The 26,947-nt window shown below is 43.7% G+C and overlaps 1 protein-coding gene across 3 annotated transcripts in view; it reads left to right on the top strand.

Annotated features, from left to right (window-relative positions):
• Positions 1 to 26,947, top strand: part of IGF2BP2 (insulin like growth factor 2 mRNA binding protein 2) — an 85,366-nt gene that overhangs the window by 52,266 nt on the left and 6,153 nt on the right. For 2 of the 3 annotated variants that reach the window (XM_061636528.1, XM_061636530.1), the window contains exons 4-12: positions 120 to 171; positions 2,632 to 2,695; positions 4,079 to 4,351; positions 13,333 to 13,467; positions 15,474 to 15,596; positions 17,144 to 17,279; positions 17,543 to 17,671; positions 21,688 to 21,756; positions 26,531 to 26,647. In XM_061636528.1, the coding sequence (XP_061492512.1) occupies positions 120 to 171; positions 2,632 to 2,695; positions 4,079 to 4,351; positions 13,333 to 13,467; positions 15,474 to 15,596; positions 17,144 to 17,279; positions 17,543 to 17,671; positions 21,688 to 21,756; positions 26,531 to 26,647 (1,098 nt within the window). The remainder of the gene's footprint in view (positions 1 to 119; positions 172 to 2,631; positions 2,696 to 4,078; positions 4,352 to 13,332; positions 13,468 to 15,473; positions 15,597 to 17,143; positions 17,280 to 17,542; positions 17,672 to 21,687; positions 21,757 to 26,530; positions 26,648 to 26,947) is intronic. The other variant, XM_061636529.1, reaches the window with a different exon arrangement.

The following is a 26,947-nucleotide window of genomic DNA, read 5'->3' as shown; positions in this document are numbered from 1 at the left end:
TCTCATTCTAGCCACTTGTTTACCTACAGACAAGATTTGTGCCTCATTCATTTCTTAAATAGGTAGGAAATCATCCAAGCTAATTTCACTCAAACTGTGCACCCTGGTTTCTCTTTCAGGTCCTAGATGGTCTTTTAGCTCAGCATGGAACGGTAGAGAATGTGGAACAAGGTAAGAAAATCTCATGGATCTTACGGTTGTTATTGGTTTTTATTCAAGCATCCTAAGCCTTTTATGTAGCTTTAAGTGCTTTAATAAGTTAAACACTCCATGGAGACTGTTGTACATATTGAACATCTGCTTCGTAGTACTCTGGGGGTAATGTGCTTACTTACCTTGTGGCTATCTACCTTGTGCTATTCAGTTGCCTTGAAGCACCCCCTAAACATAGAATTACTCTGGACTTCAGGGTAATCACTGAAGAAAATGTCATCTGTTAGCCACTTCACATGTTGGTTTTGACACACAGGGGTATTGGCACGAGAGAAACTGTCACGTGTGAAATGTCTATTTGTTGGGAGAACATTTATTGGGAATGCATGATGGACAGTAGATTCCCAGTGAGTGTACATCCATGTTCTTGTCCCCAGATCTTCTGAAGGAGATTTCTGCTATGACGACTAATAGCAGTACAAGAAGACTAATTTATCTGACCACATTTTGAAATCTGTAGTTGAAATCAGTTCTTGTGTTCTTCTTTCAGGGGGCCTGTAATACCATAACTCTTGCTAGCTTGTGTAGCAAGCTGCAGGCCAAAGAACCCGTTAAGCCTCTTCCTTCAAACTGCAGGGTTCTGACACTCCCAACACTCTGCGTCTGTGTTAGAATTGCTTTTAATATGTTTTCTTTAATATGTTTTTAACCCTTTTTTAAAAAAAATGTTTTTAAAGCTTTAAAAAAATGTTTTTAACATTGTTTTATTTTAATGTATTTTAAGGTCTTTTTATGATGTTTTAAAGTGTTCTTAGCGTTTCTGTTTGCCGCCCTGGGCTCCTGCTGGGAGGAAGGGCAGGATATAAATCAAATAATAAATAAATAAATAAACATAAAAAACATAAAGCCAAAAGTCAGATTTTGCTTCTGACCACACACCAGAGATGTAACAAAGACGGATAGTTTCATGTTATGACAGCTGAGTGATTTCCACATTTCTGGCCTTTTCCTTCTGCTGTCTAGACCACTTAACCACACACAGCTGAGCACATATGTGTATCCAAAGAGGATGCAACAGAATTATGATCCTGCCAGTTTGGGGGCACTTACACGTCTAGATATAGGAAAAATCAAAGGTTTTGTTTTGTTTTTTTGCAGAACATGCCATTTATTTATTTATTAAATTTATACCCCGCCTTATGGCCAAAAGGCCCTCAAGGCGGCTTACAAAAGGAAACGAACATAACAATACATCAATAGAACATAATACATCAATAAAAAAATACAATTCTCAAAATTAAATAATTCTCAAAATTGGATAATAACATTATTCATGCTTATTCATATCCAGTGGAACTTGGACAGCATAAATGCTCTTGTATTTGTGTGTGATATTGAAAATGATCAGCATCTCCATGGTTTACCTACTGAATATTTATAGTATATTTCTGTTGAAATATAAAAAGCTCATTTGGGGTTATACATTGATCTGGAGGCAAGTTTTCAGCATAAAACTGAAAGGGTGGGAGGAGGCACTGGATTCAGGAGCAACCCAGAGAGAATAGTCTCTGAAAGTGCCAAACTGTTGTTATATGTGCCTGACACATTTCAGCATTAGAAAATGTATTCATTGGGAGCAACTTACCAACGACCCGCAAAGATAAAATGTTTTGGCTTTCTCCTTTGCTGATTTCTAATGATTTTGTCATTGAGCATGACAAAACCTTTTGGCATTTTGAAAACCTGTTCTCTCTGGGTTTTTCCAGGCTTTTAGCATAACCCCTGCTTTGGTATGAGATTTTTTTAGATTTAAAACTCCATCTAGTTAGTTACATTAGTTGTCTAGTCACAGCTTGTTTCTGTCTTGTCTTTCAGCAAATACTAGTGTGACAAACATGATATCATGTAAAAGAAATGATTGCCATCATGTTAATCTTTCAAGATTGCACAATTAATCTATGAACATAACAGATACTCATGCTCACTGCTTATCAAAACCATCTCAGTAAGCAGAAAGGTGACTCTTATGAGAGAGGGGCTGGTTCACAGGATGATTTTAACCCACAGCAGCCATGGGAAAAGAGCTACTTTAGTCAGTTGTGCATAGGAAGTTGCTGGCTGAATTCAGCCTGGATGTGGCTTTTGGCATGGTGCTGTAAGCTAACTGAAATGTGGGATAGTGGTGGGATGCCAAAAGCTGAATCCGGGCGAAATGCACCCGCTAACAATGCATGCCCAAACAGCCTGGCCTGGGCTGAAGTGGCTTGAAATCTCTGTCATCTACATAGCTGCTGTGTGCCGAAATGGTCATGTGACTCTCTTAGGGTGTAAGATTCTAGAAATAAAGTTATAGAAAATGTTTTGTATGATGATGAAGACTGGAAAAACCCCATAAATTAAACAGATTCAAAATAAAAGCTCCTCTCATGATTCTCCCACATGGTAACCCAAACGTGTGTTTCTCCCCCCCCACTTTAGTTAATACAGAATCAGAGACAGCAGTTGTCAACGTCACATACGCAACAAAAGAAGAAGCAAAAGTGTAAGTTGCAGTTCTAAGTGCAATTTCCACCCCTTCTTACCTTTCTGCTCTGTTTTTTCCCTCCTTGCAATGTCCTCTGAATTTTCTTCCTGTATTTGCTGCAGTAAGACTAGCATGTGGCACATTATGCCTTAAGTATCACCGTGCCATAAATTACAATTTACTTACCTTATCAACTAACAGATTTCTCTGAATAAGAGGGCCGAGCAGAATAATATCCGTGAAATTAGAACACCATGTATGACAGGGATGGTGAAGTTGTGGTCCTGTCAGATGTTGTCAGACTCCAACTCCCATCAGCCCCAGCCAGCATGATTTTTAGTCATGGATGGTGGAAATTGTAGTCTAGCAACATTTAAATGAACACAGGGTACTCATCCCTGACATATGGAATGCTGAATACTTCCAATAAGTGAGCAAGAGGACAATGGAGGCAACATTTCTTTGGCCAGTGGAATTCTATTCCAAGAGTACATGGGCAAGCAGCACCTTCACTTTCATAGAATAATAGAATGAGAGCTGCTTTATTTACTGCATGTAACTTCAGATAGTTAAGAGTGCTTTTTTGGGGGAGGGGAGGAATAAGGTGCTGATATTCATATCTTGATAAAAGTGCTGTGGGTGCCAGCCCAAAATGGCTGGCATGGACAGTAAAAAAAAAAAAAGAGGTGCTAGTGCTCCATACTGGTAAGTACTATCACACACTAAAAAGCCCTAGTTAACAGTATCCATGAAGGCAAACTAGTATGGCTTCAATCTAGCTAACTTTAGTTAGCAATCCTGAAGTCACTTCCTAGGGAGTGAATCCATTCAACACACTGGTGTGGGCTTCTGAGTAAACATGCTTAGGCCTGTGTCATCAGTTCTCTTGAAACCAATGGAAAAAGTTGATCACAATTGTTTTAAGCCCCGTAGCTTTCATTGGAACTTAAGAACAATTGTTATTAGCTGGATTGGCACCAGTAATCTATTAAAGATTGCTGATCATCTTTGACATACATTTGTTTTCATAAAATATGAGCAGTAACTTCTTAATAATGACCTTCTCATTTTCAGTTTAGTTTTCAGTTTCACAATCTGTTGAATAATAAATTGCAGGAATCTCTTGCAAGAACAACAAAGTAGGACTGGGCAGAATCAGGAACTACTGATAGCTCTCTGGGTGATTTGAAGGTTTTTTAATTCCTAATTGTTTACCAATAAATAGCAGCATTAAAAGACTCCCTTCACCCTAAAGAATACTGCTGTGAAATGAAGAAAGCCTTTAGGGAAATATGAAAAATGGAACCCAGGAATGCTGTTGGGTTTCTCTTTAGGGTTAGTGTATTGTCAGGAGGAAAACATTTTTCCTAACAATTCCCTTCCTCTTTTTTTCTGTTTCAGAGCAATTGAGAAGCTTAGTGGTCACCAATTTGAGAACTATTCCTTCAAGATTTCCTACATCCCGGACGACGAGGTGAGCTCCCCTCAGCCCCCTCAGCGATCCCGGCGTGGGGGCCACTCTTCCAGGGAGCAGGGCCCTTCCCCTGGGGGCTCCTCACAGCCCAAACAGCTCGATTTCCCACTACGGATCCTGGTCCCCACGCAATTTGTTGGTGCGATCATAGGAAAGGAGGGCTTGACCATAAAGAACCTTACTAAGCAAACCCAGTCCAAGTAAGTACCACAAATGGTTTAATTTCCTTCCACAGGGGCTCTGTCTGTAGCCTTTATGACCCTAGTTTGTGATTATTATTTTTTACCAAATAGAGAGCAGTGGGCTCTGGTGTGCATTGTGTATCAAGGGCTTTGTGTCTCTTGCAGCAACTTTTAATCCAGTGTTGATGTGTTTTATATACTTTGTGGAAGTTGTGGCTTGATAGTAGATATGGTCCTGCAACGATGATGATTGTGTTGTCATTTTCTGACTCATCCTGTTTATGCAGAAATTCTGGATAGGTTGCACTAACCTGTTTTGTGATGTACTGTCATCAAAAGCCCCTTTCCCCAGAGTTGTTGTTGTTGTTGCTGCCGTTGTTGCCGCTGCTGCTGCTGTGCCATCTGCAACCTATAGCTGATTGCTGTTATTCAGAACCAAGTATCCTTTGCATAAATGCGTTCAATGGGTCTTGATAATATTTTCATCATTTTGTCATCAAATTGCTCCTGTAATTCTTTACTGTGAGCTCCTGCATCTCTTCCTGGAATAGTTTAATAACCGCTCTAACCCTGATAAATTGCCTGTGATATAGCAAAACAAAAAATGCATAGTACACAATCAAGTACTGCATTAGAGGTCATCAACATCAGAGCTATTTTGTTGGGATTTCTGGTACTGTTTCTTCATTCAAATTCAAGTGTTTGTAGGGGTGCGTGTATATGTCTATGTCTATATATATACACACACACAAATGCGCACACACATACACACGTACGTATATATGTTAAGGGGAATACAGGTTGAGCAGTTAATGTGCATAACAACCATTAAAAAGTTTGTATTGCTGCGAAAGCAAAATCTAAGCTAGTCACAGTTAAAGAAGAGCTGTCTCACCTCCTTTTGAAAGAAATAAGATGGAATTGCTTTGATTATATTCTATTTTGCTTGGTATTCTTAAGAGCATAATAGATAGTCAAGGAAATAGCAGATTGGAAGTAAAATGATATTTATGTTATGTGATGACTTATGGTCTGGGTTTTACCCACTCACCTATGCCACATTTCTAAAGTCCTTGCAGGGTTAAGGTCATACTGGGTATGTAATATTTTGAACTGAATTGGATTTATCTATAGTACAGTTCAGATTGTAATTCAAGTTTCAAATCATGTCCCTGTCTTATTTTTCTCCAAAGTTTTTTCTCTGAGTGACATTTTAAATGAAATATTTGTGTCCATATTTTCACTTTCTATCATTCTTCAACTGTTTTCTATACCATATGAGACACTAAGGGCTCATCCAAACGGAGAGGGATAATCCATGTTTTCCATATCCGGTTCGTCATCTGACAGTCCTCACTTTGCCTGTTTGTTCGCTCTTTCCCGATTAAAAAAAAATTCTTTTTTTGCACCCGCACATGCAGCGGGAGGACCCATACTTCTTCTCACTTTTTCCCAGCTCCACCCATAACACTCCCCCTATCAGCCAATTGGTTCGCAAAATATGACATATGCTCCTCTTCCCTTTGCAACGAAGCACAATATCACGCATGTGCTTGACTGTAACAGCGCAAAAGTTTGAATTTCCTGTGGGTGTAATGGAGTTCCTTGCTGCTCGCCACTCTGGAGCAGGGCCGGTGGGGTGTGTGTGCTGATATGCCAATAATTCCTGTATTTGTGTGCTTCTATTTGCAATATAACACAAAAATGAATGTATGTGTTTTTGCCTTTATGCATAGTAAACATTCTGGAGATACACAGGGCTGGCAAGTCTCAATCAGCAGAGAGAGCAGAAGACTGCAGGCAAGAATGAAATCCTGGCCTGAAGCCAGGGGTTCCTAGCCAAAGGATGCTGAATGCACTCTGGAGAGGGGGAAGGGGCACCTGGGCGACTGGCATCCCTTCCTTCTCCATCACCTGCTGCCCCTTTTGCTCGGCGCCTTGCCTGGCAGCATGCCCTGCCAGCTGCTGCTGGGACGCCTGAGCTCTCCTCCCCTTTTTGCCACTCTGGCTGGCTTCTCTCTGATCCACCCCTGGGCTCCCAGGGTGCTCTAGCCCACCACTTCGCTCTAGGAGCAGCTGGAGCGAAGGGGCGGCAAAACCAATCTCCAGCTCTCCCGAGGAGGGGGCCAAGGGCTCCAGGGGCTTTGTGGGGGATGGGGCACCCCTCTGAGAGCCCTCGCCACCCCCCATCTCCCCCTCCTCCCCAACAGCCAGGCTTGCACTGCAACCGCCTGCTTCCTTCCTTTGCTCTCTCTTTCTCTGCTCCGGCTGCTCCACGTTAGTCAACCGTTCCCCCCCCCTTCGCCAAGCTGCCAATCAGCTGGGCTGACAGCTGAGCCGTCAGAGCGCCCCACAGCTGATTTGGCGGCCCCCTTCCCTCGCCGCTTGCTGCCCAGCTCTCCCTCAGGCTGGCGAACATAACTTCAAGCAGCCTGTGGGAGAGAGGCTCCTGCGAGGAAAGGGGTTGCCTGGGAGCCTCCCTGGGGTCTCCCCCCGTGTGGGGGTGGCCTGGCATCCCTGCCTGCTCTCTCCCCAGCTGGCCCTCGCCACCAGCGACTCCTTCCTCCGCTCTCCTTCCAGAGCCTCCTTAGATGGTTGCGGGTGGCCATCTAGCAAACCACTTATATGCCAATAATTCCTGTGGGTTTTTTGGTTGTATTTGCGATATTTCGCAAAACCAACTGTATTCTTTTCTGACGTTATGCATATTAACATTTCTGGAGATACACACGACTGGCAATTCCACTTATTTCTCCAGAACAGCTCCTCCCCATTCTCTCTCTCTCGCTCTGCCTGCCTGTCCCTCTCTGCATAGGCAGCGTTGGCGTCGTCAGCATCAGGGAAGAGCTACTGAGAGAGACTTCCCAACCACTTTGGGCAAAACTTGATGCTCTGTTGCCTTCACCCTCCTCCTTCTCCCTTTCCTTCCCGTGGCCCTGTATAAAGCACCAGGCTCTCGCTTATCTCTGCTGTGTGTGCCTCTGTGTGTCTGTCTGTCTCCGAGCAAGGAGGAAAGAGCAAAGCGAGCTCCCTGCACCAACCATCCACACTTGAGTGAGACCAGCCAGGAAAAGGGGGGCTTTACAAACAACAATAATTGCCGCCCAGTTCGCACGCTGGCTAAAAATTAATGTCTGTTTCTGCTTCTGTGCAAATGCACTTTTTTGCATCTGCACAGTAGAAGTTGCAGAGCCCCCCCCCCAACACCACCCCATTGCTCTGATTGGTTCAGTTTTCCCGGGCTTTCTCTGGTCATTTTCGAACATGCGCAAAAGTGGAAATACGTGATTGGCTGTGAATGAGAGAAGACGTATGGGGAAACACCCAAGCACTGCTCACGGAACGCCTCCTGCTCTAAAGTCCACGGTATTGCATCCTAGCGCCTGAAGGTACAGCAGATGATTCCCGGTTTAAAAAAGCAAATCGCATTTTTTGCGGTAATGCCAAAGCGGATTTAACAGCGAGAAAGTCTGCTTTAACAGGTGACATCGTATGGACCGTGGAAAATTAATGAACACACAAAGCGATCATATCGCAGATTATACAGTCGTCTGGATGAGCCCTAAGTATGTAGACCTATGTAGGATAGAAGGGACAGGGTTATGTCTATCCTGATAGCTGTTTGAACGTGTTCAAACTCTAGATCCAGCAGATATAATTCTGCATTATGCACATAGACCCTATGCAAACAGTAAGTCTATGTGTACAGAGTCAAACTGCATGATGATGATCCTGGAAATTGCTACATGGTTTAGAGCTTATGGTCCTTGAGCTTTACACCTTTTTAAGCCTTATGCCAATATTGCATCCCATATATGAATATCTGGTGGACCTGGAAATGGGACATGCATGTCTGGTGAATGGCTGTGATCCCATCCACCCTTCCACATACACAGGTTGTACATGCTTAGAGCCTCATTGAAACTAGTCCTATGTTTGCTATTTTGTATCAGAAGTTCTATCTTTTAAATCATTTTTAAGCTTCCAAGCTTTTCTTTTGTCAAACTGTAAATAAGGATGCCACAGGATAATGGAAATGACTAGCAGATTTATTTAATACAGTGATGGGGAACCTGTGGCCCTCCAGATGTTGTTGGATTACTACTCCTATCATCCCTGACCATCTGGAGAGTTGGAATCTGACAACAACTGGAAGGCTGCAGGTTCCCCATATGTGATTTAATCCTACTAGGCATCTCATCTCAGACTCCCCTCCCTCCCATTGGGATACTGTGACTATGACTCCTTTACATGTGGGATGTCATCCAGAGATTTTCTGCATTGAGCACTAGGTGAAGGCCAGCGGCAGAGGAAACTGATGTCATGTGGAGGTCACTTTAAATGGTTCAGTGTGGCAGCTGCTTCTTGAAAGACATTTTGTGTGGAATGCCACATAGATTGGGTTGGTCTTTTTGATTTTATTTTATTTATTTATTGGGTGGGCAAGCTTGATGGTGGTGTGGTAAAAAAAAATGCCTTGTTTACATGATGAGCTGCTGCCCACAAACAGCTTGTCCTGCCCACAGGAAGCCATTCATAACAGCCTCCACATAGTGACTGTTTCATGTGCATCAGCCCTCAATGATGCCTTATAAGATCTTGCATTGTTTTCTTTTTCTGCAAGGTCACTCAGTCTGAATCTTGAATGTTAAGACTTGTTTTTTAAATGTATGCAAATTGTGTTAACGTCAAAAGACCAATGAATTACGTATTTTTATACATTCTTAGGGCCAGTTTGTACATGTGATTCCCCCTCCCCAACAATGCCATTGATTCTGGGAGCATAAAGAGCCATTGCTGTACTTGCAGTCTGGCTGGTATTGGGTGGAAGAACCGTGGGAAGGTTGTCTGTGGTCTCCCTGACTCTCATGATGATGGTGACTCATTAAACTGCACTCGTGTACTAGTCCTGCATCTAAATCAATTATGAAGATCCTGTGGCCCTCCAGATGTTCTTGGACTACAGCTCTCATCATTCCTGACCATTGCCCATGTTGGCTGGGGCTGATGGGAGGTACATGTGACAGGCCTTAGATGCTCCTCATGAACAGAACTAGGCATCTCTTCCCTGTTCTCTTGCCCTTGCTATAGCCACCGTCCCACATCACACATTCTGTATGCCCACAACTGGGCTGTCTGGAGTGTGGCACGGTGATGGTCAAATGAACAGTAAAAAAAATATGAAAGTGTATCCCAATATCTGTTTGGATGCGTCACCAGTACTAGGTGGGTCCCAGTACTGTTTTCCACCTTAATTCCCCAGGCAGACATGAAATCCAGGCAAGCGGGGTAACATAGAAGAGTGAGCCTTTTGTTTTTGAAACCTTTTTATAGTACCATAACTCCTAGCTGTTTCACAGCCATAAAAGGTACATCTGTTTCTAACAATGAACTTTCCCAGAACTCTTTTATCCACCCTTACCCTAAGCTTAGGCTTTGGGTAGAAGCACACTCCCTGTTCTGCCGGTTCCAGTGCGTCTCCACCTCACTCTTCTGAAAATGGGGGCACATGACGCTAGTCAAACCCCGCCCCTTTTTACTTTTTACTGTAAAACCTGGTGCGAGCAGCTTGAGGGCATTTTTTTAAAAGTTCAGCTTCAAAGCCATTTTGCAACTGATTGGCAGATCAACCCGTTCCCACTCCAGGTGTGGCCAATGGAAACGTTTTGCTGTAGGTGACTAGTGTGTTCACAGCCTTTGTTACCAATCTTTCTTTCTGGTTCAAGAGCAATCCCCTTACAGATCATGTCATATTCCTCAGTTTATACCTTTCCAACCCCCCGAACCCTCACTTCCAACTGACCCAACACTTTTCTTCTGTATTTCCCCCTCTCAGCATTCATAGAATCTATGAATAGTAGAGTTGGAAGGGGCTTATAAGGCCATCAAGTCCAACCCCCTGCACAATGCAGGAATCCAAATCAAAGCATTCCGAACAGATGGCTGTCCAGCTGCCTCTTGAATGCCCCCAGTGTCAGAGAGCCTACTACCTCTCTAGGTAATTGGTTCCATTGCTGTATGGCTCTAACAGTTAGGAAGTTTTTCCTGATGTCCAGTCGAAATCTGGCTTCCTGCAACTTGAGCCCATTCCGTGTCCTGCACTCTGGGATGATCTAGAAGAGATCCCGGCCCTCCTCTGTGTGACAACCTTTCATGTACTTGAAGAGTGCTATCATATCTCCCCTGAGTCTTCTCTTCTCCAGGCTAAACATGCCCAGTTCTTTCAGTGTCTCCTCGTAGGGCTTTGTTTCCAGTCCCCTGATCATCCTTGCTGCCCTCCTCTGAACCTGTTCCAGTTTGTTTGCATCCTTCTTGAAGTGCGGAGACCAGAACTGGACGCAGTATTAAAGATGAGGCCTAACCAGTGCTGAATAAAGGGGAACTAGTACTTCATGCAATTTGGAAACTATGCTTCTGTTAATGCAGCCTAATATAGCATTTGCCTTTTTTGCAGTCACATCACACTGTTGGCTCATATTCAGCTTGTGATCAACGACAATTCCAAGATCCTTCTCACATGTCATATTGCTGTGCCAATTATCCCCCATCTTATAACTGTGCATTTGGTTTCTTTTTCCTAAGTGTAGAACTTTGCATTTATCCCTGTTGAATTCCATTCTGTTGTTTTCAGCCCAGTGCTCCAGCCTATCAAGGTCCCTTTGAATGTTGTTTCTGTCTTGCACAATATTAGCTATGCCCCCCATTTTGTATCATCTGCAAATTTGATAAGCATGCTCTGTACCTCCTCCTCCAAGTCATTAATAAAAATGTTGAAGAGCACTGGGCCCAGGACCAAGCCCTGTGGTACCCCACTCGTTACTTCCACACAGTTTGAGAAGGAACCATTGATAAGCACTCTGAGTATGATTCTGGAACCAACTGTGGATCCACCTAATAGTTGTTCCATCCAGCCCACATTTAGCTAGCTTGCTAATCAGAATATCATGGGGCACTTTGTCAGAAGCTTTGCTGAAATCGAGATATATTATGTCCACAGCATTCCCACAGTCTACAAGGGAGGTTACCCGATCAAAAAATGAGACAAGATTTTTGGCAAGATTTGTTCTTCATAAATCCATGTTGGCTCCTAGTAATCACTGCATTGCTTTCAAGGTGCTTACAGATTGACTGCTTTATAATCTGCTCCAGAGTTTTTCTAAGGATTGATGTTAGTCTGACTGGTCTGTAGTTCCTCCTTCTTGCCCTTTTTGAAGATAGGGACAACATTAGCTCTCCTCCAGTCATCCAGCACTTCACCAGTCCTCCACGATTTCGCAAAGATAATAGACAGCGGTTCTGAGAGTTCTTCAGCCAGTTCCTTCAATGCTCTAGGATGCAGTTTATCGGGCCCTGGAGATTTGAACTCATTCAAAGTGATTAGGTATTCCTTGACCATTTATCTATCAATCTGAAGCTCCAATCCTGCCCCTTCTACTTCATGTTTCCCAGGAGGGTCATAGACCCTTTTTTCGGAGAAGACTGAGCCAATGTAGGAATTGAGGACTTCTGCCTTTTCTTTGTCATCTGTTATCATTTTGCCATTCTCATTGAGTAACTGTGCCACCATTTCTTTTCTCTGTCTTTTACTATGGACATACTTGGAGAAAGCATTTTTGTTGCTTTTAGCATCCCTCACTAGCCTCAGCTCATTCTCAGCTTTAGCCTTCCTGACAACATCCCTGCAATTCTGTGATACCTTCCTGTACTCTTCCTTTGTGGCCTGGCCTTCTTTCCACTTCCTGTATGTGTCCTTTTTTGTTTTCAGGTCATCTCTAGGCTTTTTGTGAACTTTGATTGGCTGGAGGCAGAGGAAGGCAGATTGCAGCCCTGTCTGTCACAACAGAGTCCAGCAGCATCTGGAGGCCACAGTTTCTTTATCCCTGGTGTAAATGATTATGCCAATTTGTTCACAGAAGAGGCAGGTCATTTTTCAGCTCCTGGATTAGGATATGGGATTAGGATCTGTTTGAATATCTCCATGCATGCATGCATATTCATGCACTCTCTACTTCCTATTCATTACATTTGGCTCCATTCCGAAACTATTTTCAAATAGGGGAGTTGTTTTCCCTGGAGACCTTGCTTGTTCTTGGGACTTTCCCTCTGTTGGATCAAGAGCATTATTTCCTAAACTCTAAACTTGCTTCCAGCGTATAAATGTAGTAATGTTTAAGTTGCAATTTTTTGAGAAATTGCATAATGCAGTGTTTACTACTTTGTAGTTTTTTACTCCAATGTCATCTAGCGCATCCAGAAATATCTGATAATTCTGAGAAACATTATGATTCATACAGCATCTGAATCAGTGGGGGCATTTAGTTGTGGTTGCCTTTAACTATATAGTTTATCCTCACAACAACCTGTGGGTTAGGTTAGGCTGACAGTTAATGACCCAGAGTCACTGAATCAGCTTCATTGCTTAATGGGGATTGGAACCCAGGTCTCGCCAGTCCTAGTCTGACACTCTAACCACCACATCACACACCACCTATTTATGCTTTGGTGTTACATAGTGAGCGTTGGACTAGCATGTTCAAGCTCATATAATCCCACCTCCTTCTCTCTTGGTTTGTGAGAAGTGCCACACTGGTTTCTCCTTGCCCTCAAAAACAGAATTGGAAATGATAGTTTGAAACTTGTTACCAAGTCACTGGAGGGCAAGTCTAAATTTCAATCTGTTCATCCAGGTATAATAGCAAACAGTGGTTTGCTATGAACCAGGCAGTTCGGAAGGGTATCGTAACATCGGAGGAAGGAGCATAGAAGTTAGAGACCAAATCATGTCTATGTGAACCTTACATCTTAATGCTTCTCTTGTATTATCCTTGATCTCTGGTTCAGAGCTTGCTTGAAAATGGGTTCCTTGCTTATGGTTAATAATGTTGAATAGTCTTGTAAACTGTTAAATACAGTTCCTTTGCTGTTTTTATTAGGGTGCCATCATCAGGCACCTTCCTCTGACCCCTAGCAGATTTCTTTGTATGTTCTCTGTTGCTCAGGGTAGATATTCATCGGAAGGAAAATGCTGGTGCTGCAGAGAAACCAATCACCATTCATGCCACCCCAGAGGGGTGTTCAGAAGCATGTCGCATGATACTTGATATTATGCAGAAGGAGGCTGAAGAAACAAAATCGTAAGTGTTGCTAATATTGATAGGGAAAGCATGGAATGGAACTGAATTTTTTTATCACACAAGAGGAAGGAGACCTATAACACCTAAAGAGCAAATCTTGCATGCATATATATGTGTATATAACTGAAGGCCAGTAACAAAAAAATGACTTTTTAAGGTGCACACAAGCCTTTTTTGCCTTTTCCGCTGCCAAAGTCTAATTTGGCTACTGTTTTGAAATCTTTTTATCCAGTAGAGGGAGAAAACAAAGATGTACAATCTCAAAGCCTTCATTGTCAAGTAGGGATTTTGTATAGATTATAGGTTTTAATTAATATGTTTGCTTACCAGTTAATACATTGTAGTTTTATTTTTATTTTTTATTACGAGGATTTCTACCCTACCCTTCACAAACACTCTCTCCATCCTGGGAATTGGTTTGAAGTTGTTCTGGAGTGCCATGCACATGCTTTCCATAAACAGAGGTTCTGGATTTTATACCCAGCATCTCCAGTCAAATGATTTTGAGTAACATGGCCAGTGTAAGATTCACAGTACTAGATTTTGTGGGGAGGGCTGTCGCTCAGTGGTAAAGCACCTGCTCTGCATGCCGAAGGTCCCAGGTTCAATCCCCAGCATCTCCAGGTAGGGCTGGCTAGAGATCCCTGCCTGAAACCTGGAGAGCTGCTTGGGCAATGCCAAGGTAGATGGACCCCAATGGTCTTACTTGGTATAAGGCAGCTTCTTATGCTCCTTACGTTAACGTAACCTAACTTACGCTATGCATGTTGGGATAATAGACTTTGTATAAGGCATCTCATATAAAATGTATGCAAGTACATATCCGTATTCACAGGCGCAAATACTGGTGTGGTCCAATGCTGAAGGCCTTTACCTCATTGCTCACTGGAAAAGCGCCTTTGTGTTTTTTAACCCCCTCCCTTTTTATGGAATGGGAGTGGCCTTGCTGGATCATGGAACTGCTGGCTGCATGAAGATTGCAGTCAGTGTTTCATTGTAAAGCAATTAAATAAATAAAACCACCCTTGGAACATGTCGCCTCCACTCCCTCCCCTTTTTTTTGGCCCTTTCTAATTTTAGCACTCTGCTTTCATTGTAGACATTTGAGAAGTCATACATCTTTTCCTATTCTGCATTGCTAGACCTGATGATCTGATCTGACCCTTATTAATATAAGTGGCTGGAACGCTTTGAGTTTTGAATCTGGACAAGAATGTGCTCTGTGGTCAAGAACAGGCTGTAGGAAGCAGTGAGCTAGCTTGGCTTGCTGATCAGCAGGGTTCCCAAATGCAACAGTTGCAAGGGTGGGAAGCGCTGTGAAGCTTGCTGTGTAGTTCACGTCTTCTGCACTGAAGTGTGACTAAAAACAAAGTGTTGCCTTCTATACACATTGCTACCTAGAACATTGGAAAAACAGGACAGGGAGAGAAATTTAAATATTGTGTTTTCTCAGGTTAGCTTCTGATTTTCTGATTTTGCACCTGGAGAAACAACGTGGGTGGCCAAGTATTTATGGAGCCTGCTAGTTTTGAAACGGCCTTGTAAAAGGTTCCAGATACAGTAGGGCCCCACTTTTCGGCGTTCCACTAATACGGCGGTGCCAGCGGGGCGATCAGCTGTAGCGTGGAGAGCTCCAGCTAACAGCGATCAGCTGTAGCACACGAGCTCCCCGTGCTACAGCTGATTGCACGCTACATCTGATAGCTGTCAGCTGGAGTGCGGAGGCTGGAATACAGTAGGGCCCCACTTTCCGGCGGGGGCCTGGAACGTAACCTGCCATATGAGTGGGGCCCTACTGTAGTCATGTTTATTCCTTGCAGTTGAGGGTGGGGTTGGAAAACGTACCATTGTCTTTTCCAAGGGCCATTGATGAAGACTTTGAAGCTGCATCTCCCTACATTTCTGAAGGCCTCTGTAAACTCTAGCTAGGGAACTTCCTTCAGAAAGGAGGACTGGGAAGAAGAGTAATATCAGAATGTGATTTAATACCTTTTCACATCCTTCAGAGCCGAAGAGATTCCTTTGAAAATCTTAGCACACAATAGCCTAGTTGGGCGATTGATTGGCAAAGAAGGAAGAAACTTGAAGAAAATTGAGCAGGACACGGGGACCAAGATCACCATTTCTCCGTGAGTACCAGTGACCAGGTGGAACTACACTGCTATCAGGCAGGACTGTCATCTCATATTTGGCACAACTTGTCCTGCTGAAGCCTCCTCTGAGCAGAATACACAATCCTGTCTCAGTAGACGCCTGTGAGGGACAACTGGATTTTGTAAAGCCACGAAGTCAGTGGGGACTAAAAGCCATTTCTTAGCCTCCTGTCAAGAGGCAAGAATGTCCGCCATCAAGCCTTCCCCATAGGACAACCCATACAAACCATTCTGATATGCCACAAGCAGAGGACAGGGGCACTGCAGGAGTAATAGCTCTGGGTAGCTCATTCAGTTCAGCCAAGCCGTGTGCTATAGGTGATGGTGCATGTGCAAACACATTCACACAAAAATATACTCCTTCATGTATATAAACAGACACTTTCATATCAGTGGGGCAGTGGAATCTGCTCTGGGCTTTAGTCTGAACTTTTAAGGAGCTGTGTTGAATCTTCTTGAAAGTTCAGATTAAAACCTGGAACAGATTTCACTGCCCCACTGACATGGGGCCACCAGCTGCCACTGGCCAGTTGGAGAAGCCCACTTCAGCCTTCTCACCACTGCCACTGCTATAGCCAGCTGGCAGCTTCTATATCCACAGGTTGAACTGTTCACCTGCTTCACAAGTTTAACTTCTTAATCAGAAGATTAAGGTGAAAGTCACTGTTGGACATCAATACGTAAATGAGCACAACCCATTCATGTTCCCCCAAAATATTGTACCAGGATGCAACTCCATGGCATCCAATAACCTGTCTCTCTTTGTAACAATTTCTGATGACTTGGAGCAGGGGTAACCAACATGGTGTCCTTTAGATGCTGTTGAATTACATCTCCTGACCATTGGCCATGCTGATAGGCCAATGGGAGTTGGAGTCCAGAAAAATCTGGAGGGCACCACATTAGCTACCCTGGCTTTAAATGTTAAAAAAGTCACCATCAAGGCCATATACTTGGGCATGTGTACATTTGGGATCTTTCCTAATTTGTGGATGCTATAGCTGAACCAACTGACTGAAAAATCACAGTTAAATCAAGTGAGATTCTTTTGTTCGCACAGCTAATTCAGGAAGACTGTATTCTAGTATGATATGCTTCTAATACTCAAATGTGTTAATGTGCAGTTCATCCTAATAGGCAGGATCCAGAGGTGGTCTTCTCACAAACTTGAACTTTTCAAGTCACTTTTTAGCCACTCCTTAAGACTAGAGGGGTGGTGGTTTCCTTTGGATGAGCATCTACTACTGTGTGAGATAATACAGTCAGAATGAAAATCCCTTTAGGCCCCCTATATGAATTGAAGCAAGGGGCTCTTAAGATGCTGTTGCACCCATAGCCACTCTTAATTAAATAACCCGTCTTCCTAATCTTCATTGTTCCTACCAATAGATTTAAGTTTCTGGTTTTGCTTTATAAAGATTGTTGTTCCCTATCCTGCGCTATCAATCACAGGATAGGTTACAAATCCCAGGAAATATGTCTGCCTGGACTGAATGTTAATTTGTTCTTCTCTGATTGTCCAGTTTGCAGGATTTAACAATTTATAACCCCGAGAGGACCATCACAGTGAAGGGTAGTATTGAGGCCTGCTCCAATGCTGAGGTGGAGATCATGAACAAGCTTCGGGAAGCCTATGAGAATGACATTGTAGCAGTCAATGTAAGTGCCCTCTCTTGTCATATTTGTGTGTGTGTGTGTGTGTGTACGGACACTTGCTTTCTTGCTGAGTGAGAACCCAGTTGTCCTGGGTAACAGACAGATAGTCGTAAAGATGGAGGCATGTGAATGCCTTGCCCACTCCAAAGAAAATGTTGGACACCTTCAGGGCTTACTTCACTGAATGAAAGTTGTGAGGCCCTTTTTTTCTCTCTCTCCCTCGGGTTGCTTTTTTGCTTCTCATTTTTTCTTGTGTTTGTTTCTAGCAACAAGCCAATCTCATCCCTGGACTTAACCTCAATGCATTGGGCATCTTCTCGACAGGCTTATCCATGCTTCCCTCTGGAGCTGGAGCCCGCAGGTCTGCAGTTACTACCCCCTACAACCCTTTTGCTGTAAGTAGCTGGTGTGCCCATCCTGTTATGGGTGTACCTCTGCAAATGTACTCTGTGGTGCTGTCCTGCTGCCCTCTAGAGACAAGGAGGAAACAAGACACAACCACCACCACCACTTCCTGCAAGGAGAGTTAACTGTACTCTGTAAAGACAGGAAATTTGCTTGTATGCTGATTACTCCCACATGATGGTTTTTAGTTATCCTGTCTAGGGAGAGGGGGATTGTTAAGGTTCCCCCCATTTGCTCTACTTTTTGGAAATGGTGGGGTGTTGATAAGAGTGTGTATCTCTCCCCAGTTATGTGTTAGGAGGCAGGCAGCACTTTTCTTTTCACTGCAACTGTGGAGTTTTGGAGTGTATTCTGCCAACACAGTTTGGGGAGCAGGGGAGGCAGGTGCACTTGTAGGGTCATGGAAATGAGGTCTTTGGGGGTGGCAATATTGGAGGCTCATCCCTGTGGGCTTCTGAGAAAGCCAGTCTCTGCTTAAATCCTAGAGAAGGGCAACTTTCAAACACCTGTATCTATTTGGTTTATTTTGTTGGCTGTTTTGTTACTTTGTTCAGAAACCAGGTACCCTTTTTACATTTCTTTTGTGGCTCTGTATCTTCTGAGTATGACAGGTGATCCCTGTTCTAAATGAAGATAGGTATTCTGTATATAGTACTCTGTATATATTTGTCTCAATCTTTGGGGAATAAGGGTGCTCCTACCCAATTGCCTGTGTGTAATCCCATGCAGAACAGCATATTTCTCATTATACATTGGCAGTACTCACACACAAAGTATACCATACTTGTCTAAATCTTGTATTGGCCTTCAAATATTTACCAGAGACAGCTCAGTAATAAAGCATATGCTTTGCAGGCAGAAAGTCCCAAGTTCAATCCTTGGCATTTCCAATTTTAAAAAAGGATCTCAAGATAGCAGAGCTGCTGCCAGTCAAAGTAGACACTATTGGGCTAGATGAGCTAAAGTGCAAGGTTGCTTCATATTTTTTATTTTCTTTTAAAAATATTTTAATGCCACAGTTCATAAAAAGATTCCCTCTGATTAACAACTAAAAACAAAATGACAGTAATTGCCAAAACAATGAACTCAACATGGAAAATTAAAAATCAATGAAACAATAAAGCAAAAGTAAACAATATTGTGCAAGAGGGGAAAGACCTAGCAATACAGTAAGAGAAAACAGCAGCTGTTAGCAGATCATAATCAACAGTTAGCAAAGACAATCTGAAATGTAAAAAAAGGCTTAAGGCTTTTACATTGTTGTGGAAAGGCAACTAGGAGAGAAGGCTGTTGGGGCTGTTACTGAACAGGCCCCATTCCTAGTGGAGGCCAGATGGAGCTCTGACAAGACCTTGTCAGAATATCTCAAGTGCTGGGGGAGGGGCTCATCAGGAGGACAGGTTTTCTGAGACATTCAGGGTGCAAGCCATATAGAGCAGGCATACCTAGTGGGTGGGTGTGTAAGTAAAACATAAGATCTTGGCCCCAAACAAAACCAGCAGCAAATGGAGTTCTGCTTTAATGTTAATGACTCTTGCTCTATTAAAGACAATTTATATTTTGCCAGTGGCTTCTTCCTTGGTCTTTGAGTGGAGTATCACACTGCTCTCATGAAATCAAGCTTTGTGAACATAAGAATTACCTTGCTGGATCAGGCCAAGGTCTGTCTGGTACAGTGAGCTGTGTGTTTTCCAGCAGTGATCAGCCAGATGCTGAAAATGAAATAGCCGTCTCCTGTTTGTTTCCAGCATTTGTTTCTCAGTCATGGTTAATTCTCTGGATAGCTCTGTCATTCATGAATGTGCCAACTGTTACAACAGTTGTAGCCTCCTTTGTCAATGAATTCTGCAAGTTAATTATGTATGATATGCATGAAGAAGTATCCCAGTCATTTGCCTTCAACTAAGTTGGAGGCACTCCTCTTTGTGGTACTTGTAACTGTAGCCTACCCTGATACTCCAATCAGAGCAGTAGCCTCTAGTTCAGTTTTCCTCAACCCTGATCTCCAAATGTTCTTTAGTTCTTACCTCCATTATCTCCAACCACCATGGCCAATGGTCAGGGATGGCGACTTAAGGTTGGGAACGACTGGTCTAGATCTCTCCTAATGGGGTGTTCGACTTCCTTTCTTCCAGGGAAGCTAAGCAGAAACGGGATTGAGGCCAGGAATACCCCTCCTCATTGACACTATTTGCTCTGCTGCTTTCCTACCTAGCTTGAATCTGAGAAAATAAGGAATAGCGATTGATACCAAGTTGCCCTGGAGGATCATCAAGTCCAGCCTGTGATGTCATGCTGCCCCCGAGAGCAGCCTTCCCCCAAGCTTTTGCCCTATGCATGTTGGACTACAGCTCTCACCATCCCTAGCCGTTGGCCATGGTGGTTGGAGCTGATGAGAGCTGTAGTCCATCAATATCTGGAGGGCATCACTTTGGATGCCCCTGCCCTAGAGTTAAGTAATGAAGAGTTAATCTATGCCCAGCATGGATGAGAAGTACAGTTCATGCTTTGTGTTATAAAATCAACTCATCCCCCACCCCTTAACTAACTGTCCTGTTATGTGTAAACAAAAAGCAGAATAAAGGGATAACTAATCTTCATTAAATGAATGATCTCCATTATGTGTGCTTTGGGTTCCCTGACATGTGTAGATTTGGGTGAAGTGATTGCTTAAATTCAGTGTATCCCATCACTAGCAGGAGAGCTGATATTCAGCCTTGTTGTGCTGCTCCAGGGGAAGGCCTAAAGGATACTTTCCCCCCTCTTTCCCTTTCTCCTGGAGCCTGCTGTGCTATATAGATTTAGGGACCTCAAGTTTGGGTCTGACTATCAACCCTGAACCTAAACATTTTATAGCTATATAGTGGTCCTGATATATCCCCAAATATTGCAGAGCTTGGAATTCTTTAAATCTTGTGGGACATTTCCCCTCAGCCATTACCTGGATGCTTTTTCTGCCACTTCCTGGATGCTTACTTATAAACCAGGAGTTGAGAACCTTTTCTAGCTGTTGGGCCAGATCCTTATTTCCTCCCACTCCCGTGGGATTCACTAGAAAAGACAATAATGCTGGGAAAAACAGAAGGAAGTAGAAAAAGAGGAAGGCCAAACAAGAGATGGATTGATTCCATAAAGGAAGCCACAGACCTGAACTTACAAGATCTGAACAGGGTAGTTCACAACAGATGCTATTGGAGGTCACTGATTCATAGGGTTGCCATAAGTCGTAATCGACTTGAAGACACATTACAACCACCACCCATGGGCCATTTTGACAGATGAGACGGACCCACCTGTCATCACCATTACGTCAGGTGAAACATTTTCCTTTGCCCACATATATGTCCAGTGTAGGGCGGATGGGTGTGGGTTGGGGAAAATGGCCTTGTGGGCCAATATAGGAACTCTACTTGGCTTAATTAGATCTGCTACTAGAGGTTTCCCACCATGGATATAAAGTGTTAGTGATGTAAGCAAGCCAATTATTGCTTCTTTCTGCCCTGCTTCCAGTCTCCCTGGAACCGATACCTCGATATACTCCCCCTCCCCTGAAATTTCAGGCTGTGTCTGAGGATTTGTTTCATTTATTTAAAATATTTTGACCCACCATTATGATGTGATATTATCATACTCCTCTAAGCCTTGAGGTTCCTTTGGAAGCATGCGTGTTGATATCTTCCTCTAGTTTCTCAGTGGCTTTATTTTGGCTACAATGCTGTCAGCACTTGCCACCTGAAGGAGTGACGATACTGTTCCATGTTGACTCACAGTATTTTCAGTGAGACAGTCATGCATTTAGCTGAGAATAATGAAGTAATCAACAGCAAGCTTGCCCCTTATCTTCAGAATAAACAAGCACACTGGAAAGGGATCAGTGAAATCAACATTGAGGGTATCTTGCAGAAATGCTGGTCCCATAGGAAACATGTGCACACACATGCCGAGGACATTTAGCCTTCTGCTCCTGGCTCCTCCCCACTGACTGTCACTTTCTTTCCTGCCGTAGAGCCAAGCGGCATCCTTCTCTGGCCTCTATGGAGCCTCGCCGACTGGCGCATACCCACATCAGCACTCCGTAAGTGCACTGCCCTGCTCTTCCTGGACGCTGGCCTTCCATGCACCCTGCTTTGCAGCACACATTGTCTTGACGCTTTGGAGGCTTTTACCTACCCTTTCAGTGATTTTGCTCTGGAGCAGTTTTTCTGTAGGTTTTTGCCCCCTCAGGTGACAGTAACTCAACTGCTGAAGAAGCACAGCAAAAGCTATCATCACTCTCCTCCTTTTTCTCTTGCAGTCATAGGGAGTTGGAAACTTATTACCCCCCTGTTGCCCCCTTCACACAGATTTATGCTTACAGTGTTGTCACTTGCAGCAGGGGTGGGCCAAGTTTCTTACAGGTGCACAGAGCCCAAAAAGATAAATGTAGGATAGAAAGGGGGGAAACAGAGAGGGTGTGTGTGGAAACTGATGGAGCGAAGGGAAGCAGGGGAAGATCTCTGCAAGGAATCAATTCAGACCTCTGGCAAAATTGATCCCATCCTCTCCTGGCAGCCCACTGAGTGGGGTAGGAGAGAAAGACTGAGAAACTGGTGTGTGTGTGAGAGAGGGGGGGGGGGAGGGAGGGAGGGAGGGAGGGGGAGGGGGGAGAGAGAGAGAGAGAAGAGAAGGGCCTGTCCACAGCTTTGACCCTGTCAGCCTGGACAGCAATCACCCCGGAAGGAATATGGCCCTCGACCCAAAAAAAGCTTCCCTAACCCTGATTTACAATGTACAGATTGTAGTCCCTTGTTCTTGACAGGCACAGCTCATAGTCTAGTCTGAAAGTGGCTAACCTGTAGCCCTCCAGATGTTGTTGGACTCCAGCTCCCATCAGCCCCAGGGCTCAGGGATGGTGGGAGTTGTAGTCCACCAGTGTCTGGAGAGCCACAGTTAGCCATGTCTAGGCCATGTTTACTATGTGTCCTGTCACATCACCATTGCCTCTGCCTTTTTTACTTTACTGGCTGTCAACTCCTCAGTCCTGGTTCCCATGTTTCTTAATGATACTATGTATGCAAATTGCCATCATAAAAATTATAGCTAAGTGTGAGGACCAGCAGGTATAGGAGTAGTAGTTGTGGATTATGTTATTGGGGCAAGTAGTGAAGCTTATCATATTTGCATAGCACTGCTATGGCATTATAAGAGCTGTCCTCATCCATGGTGATGCCCACTACCTAGGGAAAGTGATGGCCCAAGTAGGATGAAGATGAGTAGCCTTGGTAAGAGGTAGGAGAGTAAGGCAAGGCAATATCAGGACCTTGGATAAGAACCAGGGTGCTGGTTCATGACTGCAGATCTAACGAGGCAGAAAAAGCTGTCTCAGTCTTGGAGCAAGCTTTATAATCTGGGCTAGGTAGTTAAGATAGAAATCTTGCCCCAATGTTCTGTGTCTGGCCAGTTAAAGAGCCATTGGCTTTTTTTCTTTGCAGTGATGTTTCAAGCTGTGGGCGTTTCTTTGTACAGAGCGCTTCAGGGTTGTCTTGATCCTCTGAGGTGTCTGTGGTCCATTCATCAGAGTATGGTGGCAGAGGTGTCCCTTCAGGGTTCAGGGAATGGGATGCAGGTTCTGTCACCAGAGATTTCTTGTGGGAAGAACTGGGGAGTGGATCTTGCTCCTCCTGAGGGCTGCTGTTGTAGGAATACTCTCCATCTGAAGATCCCCAGCCTGGGGCTGTGACAATAGGCTACTGATGCAGTTACTACTGAGGCCCTGATCAAATACAGTACACTGTAAAACATGCCTTGGATACTGCTGTGCCGCAGGAACATGCAAAGCTGCCTTATACTGTCAGACTATTGGGCCATCTTTGCCACTGACTGGCAGTGGTTTTACAGTGTCTCAACAGAGGTTTTCCAACACGTACTACCTGCTATCTTTTTAACTGGGAATGCTAGGGATTGCATCTGGGACTATCTGCATGCAAAGCATGTACTCTACAGCTAAGTTGTGGCCCATTCCAATCAGCTGAAGCACTTTTATGGACAGATGCTCTGTCATTCCATAGCTCCACAATTAGCAGAAATCAATATGTTGATCTCGCTGCGGTGAAAGCTTCACCTGATGTTATGCAGCTATTAAAGGACAGAGAGGCTCTCCATAAAAAGGTGGCAATGCTAATAAGCCTTAGTCCTGCCTACTTTACTCTGTATGCTGTATGTTCCTGTGTTAGGAGGTAAGATTAAAACAATCCCTGGCAACATTCAGCAATGAACTTTACAGTGGCTGCTTTCTGCTCTACTTCTGTGCATTGTTGTTCAACTTGCATTCTATTTTTGAATGCTTTGCAGCGGCATTTCATCCTTTTAAGGTGAGGCTGTGGATGTTAGTCACAGAAACAAAATATGTGTCTGGGGTGGGGAATCCAAGACTACTAGTGCTCTGTATTCAATTCTTCATTCCATCAAATTCTAGAACAGTGAGATTGGAAAGCCAACAAAGGTAATCAAAGTGTGATCCTGATGAAGATTCTCCTTGATGTTGCTAGATTAATTTCAGCCTCCAATTGAGAGTGGCCACTTCCAAGTATGATGGCTTATTTTTATTTTTAAATTCTGCACTCCACTTGTTTCTAATAGGAGCCAGGTAATTGATTGACAGGAAGTCACAGGGAGAAAGCAAGCAGGAATGAAGCAAAAGTACTGGTTGTTGAAGTCACCACTTTTTCCTTTCCCTATTTCCTTCCTTCTGTGTGTGTGTGTGTGGGGACCCATCACAGTTTGGCTCTTATGCTTACAGGTTGAAAAGCGGCAGGTTTGTTTAGGAGTTTATTCCTATGAGTGATTCTTTGCTGTATCCACTCCTATATGTAGAAAGAATCAGAAATTGTTCTTGTATGCACATGGAAACAACAGCAAGAGATATGCTTAAGTGCACAGCCAAACAGTCTATACAGCCTTCCTGCTTTCTCTCATTTCCAAAAACTGTTCACCCTTTTTTCACCAGCCCTCCCCCCCCATGCACTTAGCAATTAGGCCTAGGAGATGGGGGAGATTGGATGAGGTTGCTGTGCATGGGGAGGGTTACCCCTTCTCTCCCTAGCTGTTACCTCCTCACAAATTCCCCATGGCAATTATGTTTAGAAAGAAACTCCAGTTTGTGCAAATGGACCTTTATTTCCAAGCTTAATTGCCATGGGCTGTGCTGCTGTGGTCAAGATCCAAAGGTGCAGCAGGCTGGGAGTTTCCCACCCATACTCTGAAAGGATTGGGGCTGAAAGACTAAGGGGAAAGTGTCCATGCTTGGGGCCTGAGGCCTAAATTTTAAGCAAGCACAATTTGCAAGGCCATAGAATATCTTTTAAAGTGTATATGGTGTGGAATTAATTTACAACTTCCTTGCATTTTTGGTTCATGAGGAATTTATAATAAGCTTACTTGAATTTTTGAAATAATTTCAACCTCTAAATGGCAACTGTAACTTAATATTTTTACTTGTTTAAAAAAAGTTGTAAAGGAGAATGGCAACTGATCCCTTTTTAGACTCTGCAGTCTGTGGAGAGTATATATTTGGATGTGGCCCCAGAAGGCAATCGAAATCCCAGTTGAATCATGGTTCTGTAGCTGCCTACAGCATTGGCATAAAGTTGTGTTTTATGACTTTTGTGCAGGGATATAATTCAGTTATACCCCCATCCTAAGCATATTTGGTGGCACAGCAAGTCTTGGTACTGGATCTTAAAAAGCAAATTCTTAACTGCAGTCTGTAATTTTCCAAGCCCAGTGACCCCCTTACACATACTGTCTCAATCAAATAGGCAGCCTGTGTTGATCCTACACCCACCCTTAACACATGGACATCTTTTCACCCTTGTTAGAGCTGTGAGACTCAACTGAAAATAGAAATTGTTTTGTTTCCCTTTGGTACTATTACAACAATCAAAGGGAGGTAGCCAATTGAGAGAAGATATGAAACATAAGGCCTGATAATTGTTTTAGCTTGATTTCACTGGCTTTACCCCCACTCTTTGCTGCATCAGTAGACAGCCGCTGCTGCCACCACTTTGGACATGAGAACAGACACACAGCACTTACACTTCCATCATTTGCGTAGACCAGGTTACTCTCCTTGGTTTAGCTTGTTCCCTTATTTCTTCATCCTCACTGGACACAATCTATAGAAAGAGCCACTTCAGACAGTGAGAGTTGGAAGAGAAAGAAACACAAGGGTTTCTTGCTTTCTGTATCTGTGCTTCACCATTATCGTTAAGTAATGTCTCTGTGGTGAGGTGCATGTGGTGACTAAGGAGTGTAGGCATAGGACACCTGAGGCTCTTTCTGTTTCCCTCCCCTGTATTGCTCTTACACCCAAAGGCACATGAAGCCCACCTGAAATCAATGGGACAAGGACATTGTTAGATATTAAGCTGTCTGCTTTAAAGCTGCAATTCTACACCCACGTACCTGGGAGTAAGCCCTGGTGAACTCAGTGAGACTTCTGAGTAGGCATGTATGGGTTTGCACTGTAAATCCAGTTGATGTCAGTACGTCTTCCATTGTCTGAATAACTTGATTTTCATGACATTCACTGTATTTAACTCCCAGTCATTGAAGATAGCTCTCTGCGTGAACTCTTCTCTCCCGCTTCCTCGAGGGTGAGGTAGAGCAAGCATCATAGCAGAGGGTTTGCCTTTCTACTGCTAGCGTGGGTTTTGTCTGACATGAAGAGCCAGTGCTTGCTTGCTTCTCTCCCCTTTTGCTGTGCTTGAATCAGGTCACCTGTACCTGCAATAGCACACTCTGGAAAGCAAGGGCAGGACAGCCTCATTGCTCCTGCCAAGATACATTTTCTGTCACTTTGCTGTCCACAGTTGCCGGAACAAGAGGTGGTGAATTTGTTCATCCCAACGCAGGCAGTGGGTGCTATTATTGGAAAGAAGGGCCAACACATTAAGCAGCTGGCAAGATTTGCAGGTGCCTCAATCAAGGTAAGAAGTGCTGTTGATGCCCTTCCTCCTTTTCCTTTATTGCCTCTTTCTTTGTTGTCACCCCATCTCATGCTCTTCACCATGGAAGCCAAGTGCTATAGAACTCTGGCCACCTCCAACTTAGATCTCTTAAATCCATGGCCAATATCACCAGGAGCAGTTGTGTGTTAATACCTTCCTGCAGCACGAGTGCTTCTGTTAAGTACTCCACCACCTCTTCATCCATTTTTATTAAACTGCATTGTATTACATTCCCCCTCTAAGGAATGCAAGCTAGCATCACAAGAATTTGGTTGGCGT

The sequence above is a fragment of the Rhineura floridana genome, chromosome 7 (assembly GCF_030035675.1).
Source record: "Rhineura floridana isolate rRhiFlo1 chromosome 7, rRhiFlo1.hap2, whole genome shotgun sequence".
Lineage (NCBI taxonomy): Eukaryota > Metazoa > Chordata > Lepidosauria > Squamata > Rhineuridae > Rhineura > Rhineura floridana.
The sequence above is the reverse complement of the archived record's forward strand: the minus strand, read 5'-3'. Positions and strand labels throughout refer to the sequence as shown.